At 44.6% G+C, this 15321-nt stretch overlaps 1 protein-coding gene across 1 annotated transcript in view; it reads left to right on the forward strand.

The window, feature by feature from the left end:
- Positions 1–15321, forward strand: part of LOC129813758 (GREB1-like protein) — a 92042-nt gene that overhangs the window by 31571 nt on the left and 45150 nt on the right. Inside the window, exons 2-4 of the mRNA XM_055866259.1 lie at positions 12606–12765; positions 14419–14598; positions 14951–15127. Of these exons, the coding sequence (XP_055722234.1) occupies positions 12609–12765; positions 14419–14598; positions 14951–15127 (514 nt within the window). The 5' untranslated portion in view covers positions 12606–12608. The remainder of the gene's footprint in view (positions 1–12605; positions 12766–14418; positions 14599–14950; positions 15128–15321) is intronic.

Here is a 15321-nt window from a genome sequence, read left to right on the forward strand (position 1 = left end):
GAAATAAGGCAATAATAACTAACCAAAACAGCAATGGACAAGGCATATTGACAATAAGGAGAGGCATGCGTAGCCAAGGGACCATTGGGTCCAGTGAGTAGCTGGGCGAGCTGGAGACACGGCGATTCAGACAGCTAGCGGGTAAGCATGTAAGTAAACATTTCACGGTAAGGTCTACACCTGTTGTATTCGGCGCATGTGACAAATAACTTTGATTTGATTTTAACAAAGTTAAATGGTACTCAAATGAAACACAACCCTTTATTTTGAACAAATATAAAGGCAACATGTAAAGTATTGTTCCCATGTTTCATTCCGTCTTTCCGTTAAACAGTGTCCTGACTCTCAGTGGTCAAGAAAGATCCCTTGGCACTTATCATAAGAGTAGGGGTTTTATCCCCGGTGTCCTGGCTAAATTCCCAATCTGGCCCTCATACCATCATGGTCACCTAATTATCCCCAGCTTACAATTGGCTCATTTAACCCCCCCCCCCCCCCCCCTCTTCCCTTTAACTATTCCCCAGGCCGTTGCTGTAAATGAGAATGTGTTCTCAATCAACTTACCTGGTAAGATAAGGGTTAAATAAACAATGAAATAAAGATGCCAGAATTTTTTTTAAGGTACACTATATATACAAAAGTATGTGGAAACCACTTAAAATTTGTGGATTCGGCTATTTCAGCCACACCTGTTGCTGACACCCCCGTTACTCCCCTATAACACAGACACCACTTCAAAGGACCAAGAGTCCGAATGCAAGTAAGTGAAGCATTATTCATGAAAAAATCCACTGGAGCATGTATTCTGTCCTGCTAAATACTGATAGAATTTCAGAGGAGAAACAAGTTCTAGAAACTTTATTGATGTAATCTGTCTTTCAATTAGGACAAGCGTCATATAACCCAGCATCATATTCTCCAGCATCATATCCACCACAGCAGCATGTGGAGGACAGCCATGGATGTACAGCATCTGTGACCAACAGATGCACATCTTGATTCCCAGTGATGAGAAATACATAGATTAGGGCCTAATTACTTTATATGAACTGTAACTCAGTAAAATCTTTGAAATCTCTTGTCCCCCAGTCACCTTGTCACATGACCTATCTTTCCTCAGGTGGTGGTGGGGGGTGAAAGGGCCACTTCCCCTTTTTCAGGGCCTTTGGCTGGCACTCAATACAGTTGTGAAGGATGGGTGGAGGGAGGGCCACAGAGCTAGCTGTAACGATCATCTTGAGGACAATGAGTGGACCAAGGCGCAGCGGGTGATGAATACATAATGAATTTAATAAATGAAAGACGAAACACGAAGAACACTTGAATTGATTACAAAATAATCAATTCAGACTGACCTGAAACAAGAACTTACATAAACACGAAGAACGCATGAAACAGGAACAGACTACCAAAACGAACGAACAAACGAAACAGTGGTAGACACAGACACAGGAACAATCACCCACAAACAAACAGTGAGAACAGCCTACCTTAATATGGTTCTCAATCAGAGAAAACGTCAAACACCTGCCTCTAATTGAGAACCATATCAGGCAACACATTTAACCCAACATAGAAACACATAACATAGAATGCCCACCCCAACTCACGCCCTGACCAACTAAACACATACAAAAACAAGGAAAACAGGTCAGGAACGTGACACTACCATTTAGACTCAGGCTCTTTTGTTTTCACACGCAAGGCTCTTTTGAAGCCAAAGAAACCACTGGGATTCCTCATTATCTCCATTTCAAATGGTTAAAATAAATGGCTGCTGTGTCAAAGTCAGGGGCTGCTGGGAGGGAGGGAGCTGCTGCTGGAAGCTGTGGGGACATAAATCACTGTGACACCACTATTCCCCCTGTTGAACTTGCTGCTAGCGCCGGTCTGTATGAAATAGGCTTACTATGGGAGTTTTTGATTGGTCATGTGTTTGATTTACCTCAGACAGGAAACTGTAATGGTTACTACTATCCTCTTGGAGCACAAGTCATCTCTTTCTTTCATCCAAAAAACAAATGGACTACCCCATGGAGCATATAGAGTCCACACAGACATGCAGACCCTGTGTTGTCTAATAATACGATTTAAAGTAGACTAATTTCACCATCAAACACAAACCCTGACGTCCAGTAAAGAAATCATGATTAACAGAAATGAGTGTATGATGAGTAAGCGCTGAGGAGTAATGGAGCCCCTGTTTGGCTAACATCATAGTTTATAGCTGTCTCACACACTACCTGCGACCCACTATAACCATTGGTGAGGAGGTGAGAAGTGGCTAGATTAAACCAACTGTTGAGTAGATCTGCAGTAATGAACTGAAGACTCAGTCAGTAAGTCAATCACACTGTTTGCCTGTCTGTCAGGACCCGGTTACGAACTCGGGTCTCCGGTGTGAGAAACAGTCACTTAGTAAACTGAGCCACTAATAGTCGGCAGAACCCAGAAGATGAGGCACAGCAGTACTTGAGACGGTGATTCAATAAACTTGAGACGGTAATTCAATAAAGTAAAAAGATCTTCAGGCAAAAATATAAATCCACAACGTCAAAAGTAAATCCAAGAGAAAAAATGTATATCCTCCAAGACACAAGGAAAATCCACAAAGTGGTAAGAACAGCAGGGAAAAAACAAACCTCAAAAGAATAATCAAAAATAAACAAGAACAAAACCAGAGTACCGCAAGAAAATCCAACTGGAGAAACAAATGTTCACAGCATGGCTGGGGCAGGGTGCAAACATTCAAACACAGAGCAAAGAACTGAGGAACACTAAGGGTTTAAATACGTTCAAGGGAAATGAGGCACAGGTGCAAATAATAACTAGAACAAGGGAAAAACAAAAGGGTCAAAAAAGCACAATGGGGGCATCTAGTGACCAAAACCTGAACAATCCTGGCCAAATCCTGACACTGTCTATGCAAAGATGACATTGAAAGATTGACAGTTAAACAAAATGACCATTATCAACATAATCTGACTTAAAGACGCGCTATGCAGAAATCGCTCTGCCATTTCCTGATTGCAAAAATTCTAATAGTTCTCCTAATTTTAGTTTATATGATAAAACAAGCAAGTATAGTGTAGAGAATCATTGTACTATCTAAATCTGTGTGAAAAATATTTTCCATAACCATAACTATTGTATTTTCAGCTGTTTGAAGCCTGTGTAAAAACTAAACTTAAGAACGGGAAGCATAGAAATAGCACACAGAACATTTCTACGACTTCTTAGACTTACTTTCAACGAGAATGACAGATCTATAACATACTTTTCTACGTGAATTTGGTCGGGTCACCCAAAAAGTGACATATTGCAGCTTTAATGTTTCATCTGTCTGTTTATTTATGTTTCCAGCATGACAGAATTATATTATGAATTGATATGTAGAATCCAATATTTTAGTAAAATAATGTGAAGATTATTATGAATGGCTCACCGACTGGCTTACTCATGCTTTTATTTTTCTAACAATGGACTATTGAAGTTTGCAGGTGAAGCAGACAGAGGCAGATGTCATACTGAATATATTGTATAGCTCTTTTGATGTTCTTTTAAGTCTCCCCAATTTTCAAATAAGATACTGAGAATTATACGGTTGTCATTGACACATCTAAATATCAATGTTAGAAAAAGTATAAAAACGGTCAGTGCTGGGTATGGAGGGAAGTGTGTCTTCTTTAGTGTCAATTACCTATGTGTTGACCTTTCTTAGTTTGCATGAGAAATTCTCAGTAAGTTTACTTAAACAGAGAAATGCATTACTTATTTTAGAAAACAACAAGACCCAGACAAAAGGGACTACAGTGTTGTTGGGGAAATGTTTTAGTAAACAAAGTAATACTTGTATTTATATAGCATAAACCTATGTCATACTCTATAAATGCTGCATAAACATGCAGTGCATTTGGAAAGTGTTCAGACCACTTGATTTTTTCCACATTTTATTACATTATAGCCTTATTCTAAAATTGAGAAAATAGTTTTTTTCCTCATCAATCTACACACAATATCCCATAATGACAAGTCGAAGAATGTTTTTTTGTGTGTGTGTGTGTGTATGTGCCAATTTATACCGAACCCCCCCCCCCCCCCCCCCCCCCAGATATATCACATTTAAATAAGTATTCAGACCCTTTACTCAGTGTTGAAGAACCTTCGGCAGCGATTACAGCCTTGAGACTTCTTGGGTATGACGCTACAAGCTTGGCACACTTGTATTTGGGGTTTCTCTCATTCTTCTCTGCAGATCCTCTCAAGCTCTGTCAGGTTGGATGGGGAGCTATTTTCAGGTCTTTCCCGAGATGTTAGATCAGGTTCAAGTATGGGCTTTGGCTGGGCCACTCAAGGACATTCAGAGACTTGTCCCGAAGCCACTCCTGCATTGTCTTGGCTGTGTGCTTAGGTGTAAAGGTTTTCTTCCAGGGGTGAAGGAGAGGACCAAAGTGCAGCGCGGCTAGTGTTAAACATGTTTAATACAAACACAAGTGAAACACTACAAACAACATACAAAATAACAAATGTGCAAAACCGATACAGACCTATCTGGTGCAGAACACAAACACAGAGACAGATAACAAACACCCACAAAATCCCAACACAAAACAAGCCTCCTATATATGAGTCTCAATCAGAGACAACGACTACCATCTGTCTCTGATTGAGAACCCACACTAGGCTGACATAGAAACAGACAAACTAGACACACAACATAGAATTCCCACCCAGCTCACGTCCTGACCAACTAAACACATACAAAACAGAAAACAGGTCAGGAACGTGACAGACCCCCCTTTCAAGGTGCGAACTCCGGGCGCACCCCGTAAACTCAAGGGGAGGGTCTTGGTGGGCATCTGTCCGCGGTGGCGGCTCCGGCGGTGAACGAGGGCACCACTCCACCATTGTCTTTGTCCACCTCCTTAGCGTCCCTTGAGTGGCGACCCTCGCCCCCGACCATGGCCCAGGAACCTTCACCAACTCCCCTCTACAATAGAGGAGACAACTCAGGACAGAGAGGTAGTTCAGGACAAAGAGGTAGCTCAGGACAGAGAGATAGCTCAGGACAGAGGGACAACTCCGGACTAGTGGCAGCTCCGGACTGAGTGGCAGCTCATGACTGAGTGGCAGCTCATGACTGGAGGGCAGCTCATGACTGGAGGGCAGCTCATGACTGGAGGGCAGCTCATGACTGGAGGGCAGCTCATGACTGGAGGGCAGCTCATGACTGGAGGGCAGCTCATGACTGAAGGGCAGCTCATGACTGAAGGGCAGCTCATGACTGTAGGGCAGCTCTGGCAGCTCCTGACTGGCTGGCGTCTCTGGCAGCTCCTGACTGGCTGGCGTCTCTGGCAGCTCCTGACTGGCTGGCGTCTCTGGCAGCTCCTGACTGGCTGGCGTCTCTGGCAGCTCCTGACTGGCTGGCGTCTCTGGCAGCTCCTGACTGGCTGGCGGCTCTGGCAGCTCCTGACTGGCTGGCGGCTCTGGCAGCTCCTGACTGGCTGGCGGCTCTGGCAGCTCCTGACTGATGGACGGCTCTAGCGGCTCCTGACTGACGGACGGCTCTAATGGCTCGGGACAGACGGGCGGCTCTAATGGCTCGTGGCAGACGGATGGCTCAGACGGCGCTGGGCAGACGGATGGCTCAGACGGCGCTGGGCAGACGGATGGCTCAGACGGCGCTGGGCAGATGGCCAGTTCAGGCACCGCTGGGCAGACGGCAGACTCTGGCCGGCTGAGACGCACTATAGGCCTGATGCGTTGTGCCGGAACTGGAGGTACCGGGCTGAGGGCACGCACCTCAGGGCGAGTGCGGGGAGGAGGAACAGGGCTCTGGAGATGCACTGGAAGCCTGGTGCGTGGTGTAGGCACTGGTGGTACTGGGCTGGGGCGGGAAGGTGGCGCCGGATATACCGGACCGTGAAGGAGGACACGCGCTCTTGAGCACCGAGCCTCTCCAACCTTACCAGGTTGAATGGTCCCCGTAGCCCTGCCAGTGCGGCGAGGTGGAACAACCCGCACTGGGCTATGCAGGCGAACCGGGGACACCACCTGTAAGGCTGGTGTCATGTACGCTGGCCCGAGGAGACGTACTGGAGGCCAGATACGTTGGGCCGGCTTCATGACATCCAGCTCGATGCCCAACCTAGCCCTCCCAGTGCGGCAAGGTGGAATAGCCCGCACTGGGCTAAGCACGCGTACTGGGGACACCGTGCGCTTTACCGCATAACACGGTGTCTGACCGGTACGACGCCCTCTCACTCCACGGTAAGCCCGGGGAGTTGGCTCAGGTATCCAACCCGGCTTCGCCACACTCCCCTTTAGCCCCCCTCCAATAAATTTTTGGGTGAGCCTCTCGGGTTTCCAGCCACTCTGCCTTGCAAGCGCCTCATAATGCCGCCTCTCCGCTTTTGATGCCTCCAGCTCCGCTTTAGGACGGCGACACTCCTCTGGCTCTGCCCAGGGTCCATCTCCGTCCAGAATATCCTCCCATGTCCATTCCTCCTTGTACTGCTGCTGCTGTTGCTGCTGCCCGTTGCCACGCTGCTTGGTCCGGGTTTGGTGGGTGTTTCTGTAAAGGTTTTCTTCCAGGGGTGAAGGAGAGGACCAAAGTGCAGCGCGGCTAGTTTTAAACATGTTTAATACAAACACAAGTGAAACACTACAAACTACATACAAAATAACAAATGTGCAAAACCGATACAGACCTATCTGGTGCAGAACACAAACACAGAGACAGGTAACAAACACCCACAAAATCCCAACACAAAACAAGCCTCCTATATATGAGTCTCAATCAGAGACAACGACTACCATCTGTCTCTGATTGAGAACCCACACTAGGCTGACATAGAAACAGACAAACTAGACACACAACATAGAATTCCCACCCAGCTCACGTCCTGACCAACTAAACACATACAAAACAGAAAACAGGTCAGGAACGTGACAGACCCCCCTTTCAAGGTGCGAACTCCGGGCGCACCCCGTAAACTCAAGGGGAGGGTCTTGGTGGGCATCTGTCCGCGGTGGCGGCTCCGGCGGTGGACGAGGGCACTACTCCACCATTGTCTTTGTCCACCTCCTTAGCGTCCCTTGAGTGGCGACCCTCGCCCCCGACCATGGTCCAGGAACCTTCACCAACTCCCCTCTACAATAGAGGAGACAACTCAGGACAGAGAGGTAGTTCAGGACAAAGAGGTAGCTCAGGACAGAGAGGTAGCTCAGGACAGAGGGACAACTCCGGACTAGTGAGTCTCAATCAGAGACAACGACTACCATCTGTCTCTGATTGAGAACCCACACTAGGCTGACATAGAAACAGACAAACTAGACACACAACATAGAATTCCCACCCAGCTCACGTCCTGACCAACTAAACACATACAAAACAGAAAACAGGTCAGGAACGTGACATTAGGGTCGTTGTCCTGTTGGAAGGTGAACCATTTGCCCCCAGCGAAGCAGGTTTTCATCAAGGGTCTCTCTGTACTTTACTCCGTTAATCTTTCACCCGATCCTGACTAGTCTCCCAGTGCCTGCCGCTGAAACATTTTTTTTGGTACCCTTCTCCAGATCTGTGCCTCCACACAATCCTTTCGGAGCTCTACGGACAGTTCCTTCGACCTCATGGCTTGGTTTTTGCATGATTTGGAAAGGCACATACCTGTCTATATCAGGTCCCACAGTTGACAGTTCATGTCAGAGCAAAAACCAAGCCATGAGGTCGAAGGAATTGTCGGTAGAGCTCTGAGACAGGATTGTGTCGAGGCACAGATTTTTGGGAAGGGTGGCAAAACATTTCTGCAGCATTGCAGAACCCTAATAACACATTGGCCTCAATCATTCTTAAATGGAAGAAGATTGGAACCACCAAGACTCTTATTATTATTATAAATTAATTATATGTACCCATTGATTCTTGAAGAATATAACTTATATAACCTAATGAGCTTAGTTAAATTGTCATACCCTAGTGTTTATAAATAATGTACTTGTAAACAAACAGTGTATAGCCTCAAACATGGTTAAAACAATATCATGGATGGTATCATGGATACCATATATATCATGGATGGTCAGTCCTTGCATCCATAGCTCTGTATATGAATTTGAGAGTGGTTACATTTCTCCAGGCCCATCTCTCAGCTTTTTGCTGAAACAGTGGGAGGGAGGACGCTTTGTTATTGTTTCAACTAAGGATTTCACATTTAAAAAAAGGCAAGTGGTTCTTTGGCTGGCTGCACTGAGAGTTAGTGGTATCCGGTATCCTTGGGAAGTCCCTACCTTAAACCCCAACCTTAACCCCTACCCTAACCCTAACCCTAACCTTAACCATAACCCTTGCCTAACCCTAAACTTAACTGTTTAAAATGTCAACTTCAATGCGGTGATGTCAGAGTTGGACATCCCAAGGATCTCAGATAGCGAAGACCTGCATTGAGCAGCTGTTGTCAACTCGCAGTTAATTACCCACGTTTTCAGTTGCAATTTGCTTTTACCACATGTAATGATTTGCATGATATTGATAAAAAATGAAGCCTGGGTTGTTGTAAGGTAGGCCTACTGTACCTTTCTTTTCATATGAGAGGGATAGCTACTAGCTAATCATTCATTTTTGATAGTGGTTAATTTGTCAAAGTGATCTCTTGATTTAGTTAAGTTTGTTTGGTTCTATTTCATAATTGTTACCTTAGCCGAGTGGTATTGGCAATTCATTTGCAAATTAAATTAGCTGGATTGGCTGCAACTCGTTTTTTTTAACCAAATAAATGTACGCAAGTTGTTTAGTTACAGTATGTTTAAATGTAATTTGTCTCCAAATTCTGGAGGTACTATAGATATTATATGTAGGCTTGTAGCATTCCTGTGAATGTTTTTAAGCTTGTAATACAGGGTTTTGTTTTGGAATTGTTTTCTGAAGGCCATTCTTAAATTGCTTGACATAGTCAAAATCAATATTTCTGGCATTGTATTAGTCAAAATACACAAATAATCTTGTCCTTAAAAAGAACTGTCGCACAGACGCCTCTTCCACACCACAGATAACGTAATTGTTACAGAGTCCTAGCTGTTCCCAAACAGCCTTCAACCTGTGGCTTGACTTGACTTGGCTGTTAATGGCTGCGTTTATACAACACTACAGTAACACCAGCCCAAGGACCAAGGTAGGGAGCCAAGACATTGCCAAAAAATGTGACTTTCTTTTCATTCCTTTGTAAACCCTGCAAATAAATGGCTTCAAATCAAAGTTTGTTTGTCACGTGAGCTGAATACAACAGGTGTAGACCTTACAGTGAAATGCTTACTTACAGGCCCTAACCTGTGTGCGGTTAGGCACCGGTTAGTTGGGCTAATTATTATTTTATTTTTTTAATTTTTTACCTTTATTTAACTAGGCAAGTCAGTTAAGAACAAATTCTTATTTTCAATGACGGCCTAGGAACAGTGGGTTAACTGCCTGTTCAGGGGCAGAACGACAGATTTGTACCTTGTCAGCTCGGGGATTTGAACTTGCAACCTTCCGGTTACTAGTCCGACGCTCTAACCACTAGGCTACGCTGCCGCCCCAGGTAATATCTACATGTAGGTATAGTTAAAGTGACTATGCATAGATGGTAAACAGAGAGTAGCAGCAGCGTAAAAGAGGGGTTGGTTGGTTAGGGTTGGCGGGACACAATGCAAATAGTCCAGGTAGCCATTTCATAAAATGTTCAGGAGTCTTATGGCTTGGGGGTAAAAGCTGTTGAGAAGCCTTTTGGTCCTAGACTTGGCGATCCGGTACTGCTTGCCATGCGGTAGCAGAGAGAACAGTCTATGACTGGGGTGGCTTGGGTTGTTGACAAATTTTAGGGCCTTCCTCTGACACCGCCTGGTGTAGAGGTCCTGGATGGTAGGCAGCTTAGCCCCAGTGATGTACTGGGCTGTACGCACTACCCTCTGTAGTGCCTTGCGGTCGGAGGCCGAGTAATTGCTGTACCAGGCAGTGATGCAACCAGTCAGGATGCTCTCGATGGTGCAGCTGTAGAACTGTTTGAGGATCTGAGGACCCATGCCAAATCTTTTCAGTCTCCTGAGGGGGAATAGGTTTTGTCGTGCCCTCTTCACGACTGTCTTAGTGTGTTTGGACTATTCTAGTTTGTTGGTGATGTGGACACCAAGGAACTTGAAGCTCTCAACCTGCTCCACTACAGCCCCGTCGATGAGAATGGGGGCGTGCTCGGTCCAGAATTTTTTAAATTAATTTAACCCTCATACTACCAACATGTTTTACATACATGGATTATCAACTGGGGTCATTTTGAAACTAATGAAAAAAGCAACAACCATAGAAAAATATCAACGCAATTATTTTCAAAACATCATTAGACATGTAAATAATGTTAGCGGAAATACAAAATAACAAAAACAGACTGTATTATTAGCAAACTGACTGTTAAATTGCATATTCCGTAGAACAAAAAAATGAATTGTTCTCTTAAATAATGTACCGCTATTTTCTAAAGTACAATCCACATTAGTACTTAAAAGCTGATTTACCATTATTTGATTGTAGTATAATTTAGTTTTTAGAATTTTGAAGTCAATTTTTATGTTTTCTTATTTATGTGGTACAACTTCCTTTTAAATGGCCGGTACACCAACATTTTAAATATACTTCGTTTTATTGACAAAAAAGGAATTCACCCATTGATCCTGAGAGACAATGACCAATAATATTGCTTAGTTTTCTTTAGTTACTTACCCCACAGCCAGCATTAGCATCACTGCTAGGGGAACAATGGGAGGTAGGGCCAATGGCAGGATGCTTCAAAAAGCATATATGTAAGGTCATTTACATTTTGTACACCTTCAATCCAAGTTCTAACCATAGGTGAGTTCATAAGGTGCTCCATGTCGCCAGGTGATCTGTCTATCTGGTCAAAATCACTGGTACATGTCCCCCTCCACCCTCTGAGGATATGTGTAACTTAATATTATGTCTTCAGAGAAACGTGGATTTAAATATTTCTTGAGATTTGGCTAGAATAACTACTTTTCAGAGAATACACACCAGTACAGCTCTCTGTGTAGATTCAGAGTGTATCTGAGTTCTGTTTTGCAGTTATATCAAGTATGTCTACCAGTGGAAGACTTTGTGTACCACTGGCTGATTTTTATGTGCACAAAATAAGGTAATTTTGGTTTTGTACACAGTTATACGATGCATGGTGTAGAAAATGACAATCTTAGGCAAGTACATGAAATAGCTGTCTATCTGGTCAACATCATTGATACAGGTCCCCCTCCACCCCTGGTAGTATGAATAACTTGTTATTATTTCTCCAGAGAAACCTAGATTCAAATAAAGGTCCGTTCTATCAAATCAGTACAGGCGGAAATTAGGTGTTTTGGGATTTGCATTACATTTACATTTAAGTCATTTAGCAGACGCTCTTATCCAGAGCGACTTACAAATTGGAAAGTTCATACGTATTCATCCTGGTCCCCCCGTGGGAATTGAACCCACAACCCTGGCGTTGCAAGCACCATGCTCTACCAACTGAGCCACACGGGACCAACATGATACAGAATCACTAAACAATAATTTTTATTTGTTAAGAACAAGTTGATTGACAAAGTCATGACAAATGTGAAGAATTGAATAAACCACCTTGGGCTATGATCTAAAATATTCCTCTGGCGTCAAAATGACCCCAGAGGGTAGTATGAGGGTAAAGGAGAGTTATTTAGTAGGGATTGGCTATATCAGGGTACTTGGCAATTTTCCTTGCTTGAGACCTCTGGCCCTGCAGTGGTCTCTGTTTTATTTGAACAAGGGCTTTTCACTAAGCTTATCCCCTCTCTCCTTCCACTCTATCAGGGCCACCAGGCCACATGTGCCTCCCTGTCTGTCTAGCTGCTACCTGCTACCTGCTGCCCAAATCCAACACCAACCCCAGGCCCACACAGCTGGCCTCGGCCGATGTCCGAAGAGTGGACCAGGGGAAGGGGCAACAGGGAACAGAGCCAGGGCAGGGCAGGCAGAGAGAAAGACAGAGGGAGAGAAAAGTAGTGACAGAAGGAGAGATCGAAAGAGAGGTAAAGAGAAAGAGACAAAAACAGAAAAAATATGAAACAGAGATAACGACAGAGGGGAAAACGCGAAAGAGAAATCATGTGTGTGCATGCTTAGTCTCACACAGGAAGATGCATCTAAGTTCATCTTAGCATTTGTATGGACAAGTATCCTATGTAGATTGGATTTTTACCTGTGGAGGCTGGTGGGAGGAGCTATAGGAAGATGGGCTTATTGTAATGGCTGGAATGTAATTAATGGAACGGAGTCAAACATAGTTTCCATATAGTTTCCATTTATTTGAACAAGGGATTTTCCCTAAGCTTACCCCCTCTCTTTACACTCTATCAGGGTCACCAGGCCACATGTGTTTGATGTGTTTGATACCGTTCCATTTATTCCATTCCAGCAATTAGCCGTCCTCTTATAGCTCCTCCCACCAGCCTCCTCTGATTCTACTCTCTTACTTATTGATGTGGATGGAGCTGAGCCTGGAGTGGATAGCTGTGCCTTTGTTCATGGTATACCCTTCTTCTCATTCCAGATAATGGGGAATTCATATGCAGGGCAGCTGAAATCTGCTCGCTTCGAAGAGGCCCTCCACAACTCTATCAAGGCCTCCCTACGCTCCAGCAGTGGAGACCCACAGCCCATCTTCACTCAGCTATACCTGGAGCCGGTCCATTATCCTGGCAACATGGAGGGTACGTCTGTCTGTCTGTCTGTCTGTCTGTCTGTCTGTCTGTCTGTCTGTCTGTCTGTCTGTCTGTGTCCTCATCTAGATTGTTAGATATATAAACAGAACAAAACACTAGCTATAGCTAGCTGCCTCTTTCATTTAGTGGATCATAGTTAACAGAAACACATTAAAACTGAAACTGCCATCTCTGATCATGTTTAATTATGCTGATGTTGACCAGCTGAATGACACTTGAGAATGAATGGCACTTGACAATTATACCCATACAGCAAGTCCATGTCATCTCAGTAATTTATACTTAACAAAAATATAAAAGTAATATGTAGTGTTGATCCAATGTTTCATGAGCTGAAATGAAAGATCCCAGAAATGTTCCATATGCACAAAAAGCTTATTTCTCTCAAATGTTGTGGACAAATTAGTTTACATTGCTGTTAAAGAGCCAAGATAATCCATCCACCTGATCATTACACAAGTCCACCTTGTGCTGGGAACAATAAAATGACACTCTAGAATGTGCTGTTTTGACTGCAGGGATATCCACCAGAGCTGTTGCCTGAGAATGTCATGTTTTTTCTCTACCATAAGCCAACTCTAACTTTGTTTTAGAAAATTTGGCAGTACGTCCAACCAACCTCACAACTGCAGACCACGTGTAACCATGCCAGCCCAGGACCTCCACATCCGGCTTCTTCACCTGCGGCATCGTCTGAGACCAGCCACCCGGACAGCTGATGGAACTGTGGGTTTGCACAACCGAAGAATTTCCACACAAACTGTCAGAAACCGGCTTAGGAAAGCTCATCTGCGTGCTTGTCATCCTCACCAGGGTCTTGACCATTCATCCGCCATCACCACATTTCAGCATGATAATTCATGGCCCCATGTCGCAAGGATCTGTACACAATTCCTGGAACCTGAAAATGTCCCAGGTCTTCCATTGTCTGCATACTCCCCAAACATGTCACCCATTGAGCATGTTTGAAATGCTCTGGATCGAGGTGTACGACAGCGTATTCCAGTTCCCGCCAATATCCAGCAACTTCGCACAGCCATTGAAGAGGGGGACAACATTCCACAGGCCAAAACCAACAGCTTGATCAACTCTATGTGAAGATGTGTCACGCTGCATGAGGCAGATTGTGGCCACACCAGAGACTGACCGCTTTTCTGACCACACCTCTACTATATCTGGTGTCTGAAACCAGAAGATGCATACCTGTATTCCCAGTCATGTGAATTCCATAGATCAGGGCTAATGAATGTATTTCAACTGAACTGTAACTCAGTAAAATATTTGAAATTGTTGCATGTTGTGTTTATATTTTTGTTCAGTGTAGTTCTCTTGAAGAAAGGTAGACTTGAATGTGGCCATGTAATGTGTTATGGGTTCATCCTTCTCTTGAAAAATACCTTGCAGAGTGTCCAATCTCCAGCTCCTTGCTTTTGTATGGCATCTTCACTCTAAGATAATTTAATGTGTTGTGTATTATGGCGACATTATGTCATAGGTGGAAATGATGTCTTACACAGTCCTTGTTTCTTACAGGGCCATTATGTCTTACGGGGTCATTGTGTTATGGGGTCATTATGTCTTATGTCTTCATTGTGTTATGGGGACATTATGTCTTAAGGGGTCATTGTGTTATGGGCACAGATATAAAGCCCAAGGTGGACCTGTACCTGCCGTGCGGGAAGCCTCCAGGTCAGGATCAGCTGATCGACCAGGCCTCTAACGGTCTGCAGGAGATGGAGGTGGACGGCAACTCTGACACCAGCAGCCCCCCGCCACCCTACCTACATGGTCCCTCGCCAGACAGCTGCTGCACCATGGACGGTAAGTGTCAAACAATCTCAAACTCCTTTCGCCCTGGGACTTTCTCAGAAGTTGCGAAGCCCTGGGATTCAAATCCCTGCTAAAAAGCATATCTGAAGAACACATCTTGTTCATTCTCTCCCTAGGAACACCACGTTTGCAGCAATATTCACCTTAGCATGTTCCACTGTAATGTAGACATGTAGATTACATGCAGGGAGCCCTTGTCATGCAGGGCTTCTTGTAAAAGAGTCTTTGGTCTCAATGGGACTCCACCCTGGCCTGCCTAAATAATGGGGGGGGGGGGGGGGGGGGGGTTATTGTTGTGGATGTTTACTCCAGAGTTGACTGGTGTTCTCTCTCTTCTCCTCAGGTTTCTGTCAGGCCGGTAGGGACCTCCGTCTGGTCTCCATGTTGACAGAGCCAATCCAAGTCCCAGCTGGCTTTGAGTTAGTCGGTGCCAAGTCCCCCAGCATCCCAGAACACATACTGGTGTGTGCTGTGGATCGACGCTTTCTGCCTGATGAGAATGGGAAAAATGCACTTTTAGGTCAGTCTGCCATGCCTCTTTGACTTGATACAATACGAAGATCGTCCACAGCCTAGGTCAGAGTTACAAGAAATGGAATGTACTTTAGGCCTCTGAAATGAATGTACTATTTTACCCACTCAGCTTGGATGAGTCATCTGAAGTGATATGTTTTTTCCACCATCCGTAATGTAGCTTGCTACTACTTTGATTCC

The sequence above is a fragment of the Salvelinus fontinalis genome, chromosome 17 (assembly GCF_029448725.1).
Source record: "Salvelinus fontinalis isolate EN_2023a chromosome 17, ASM2944872v1, whole genome shotgun sequence".
NCBI classification, from domain to species: domain Eukaryota; kingdom Metazoa; phylum Chordata; class Actinopteri; order Salmoniformes; family Salmonidae; genus Salvelinus; species Salvelinus fontinalis.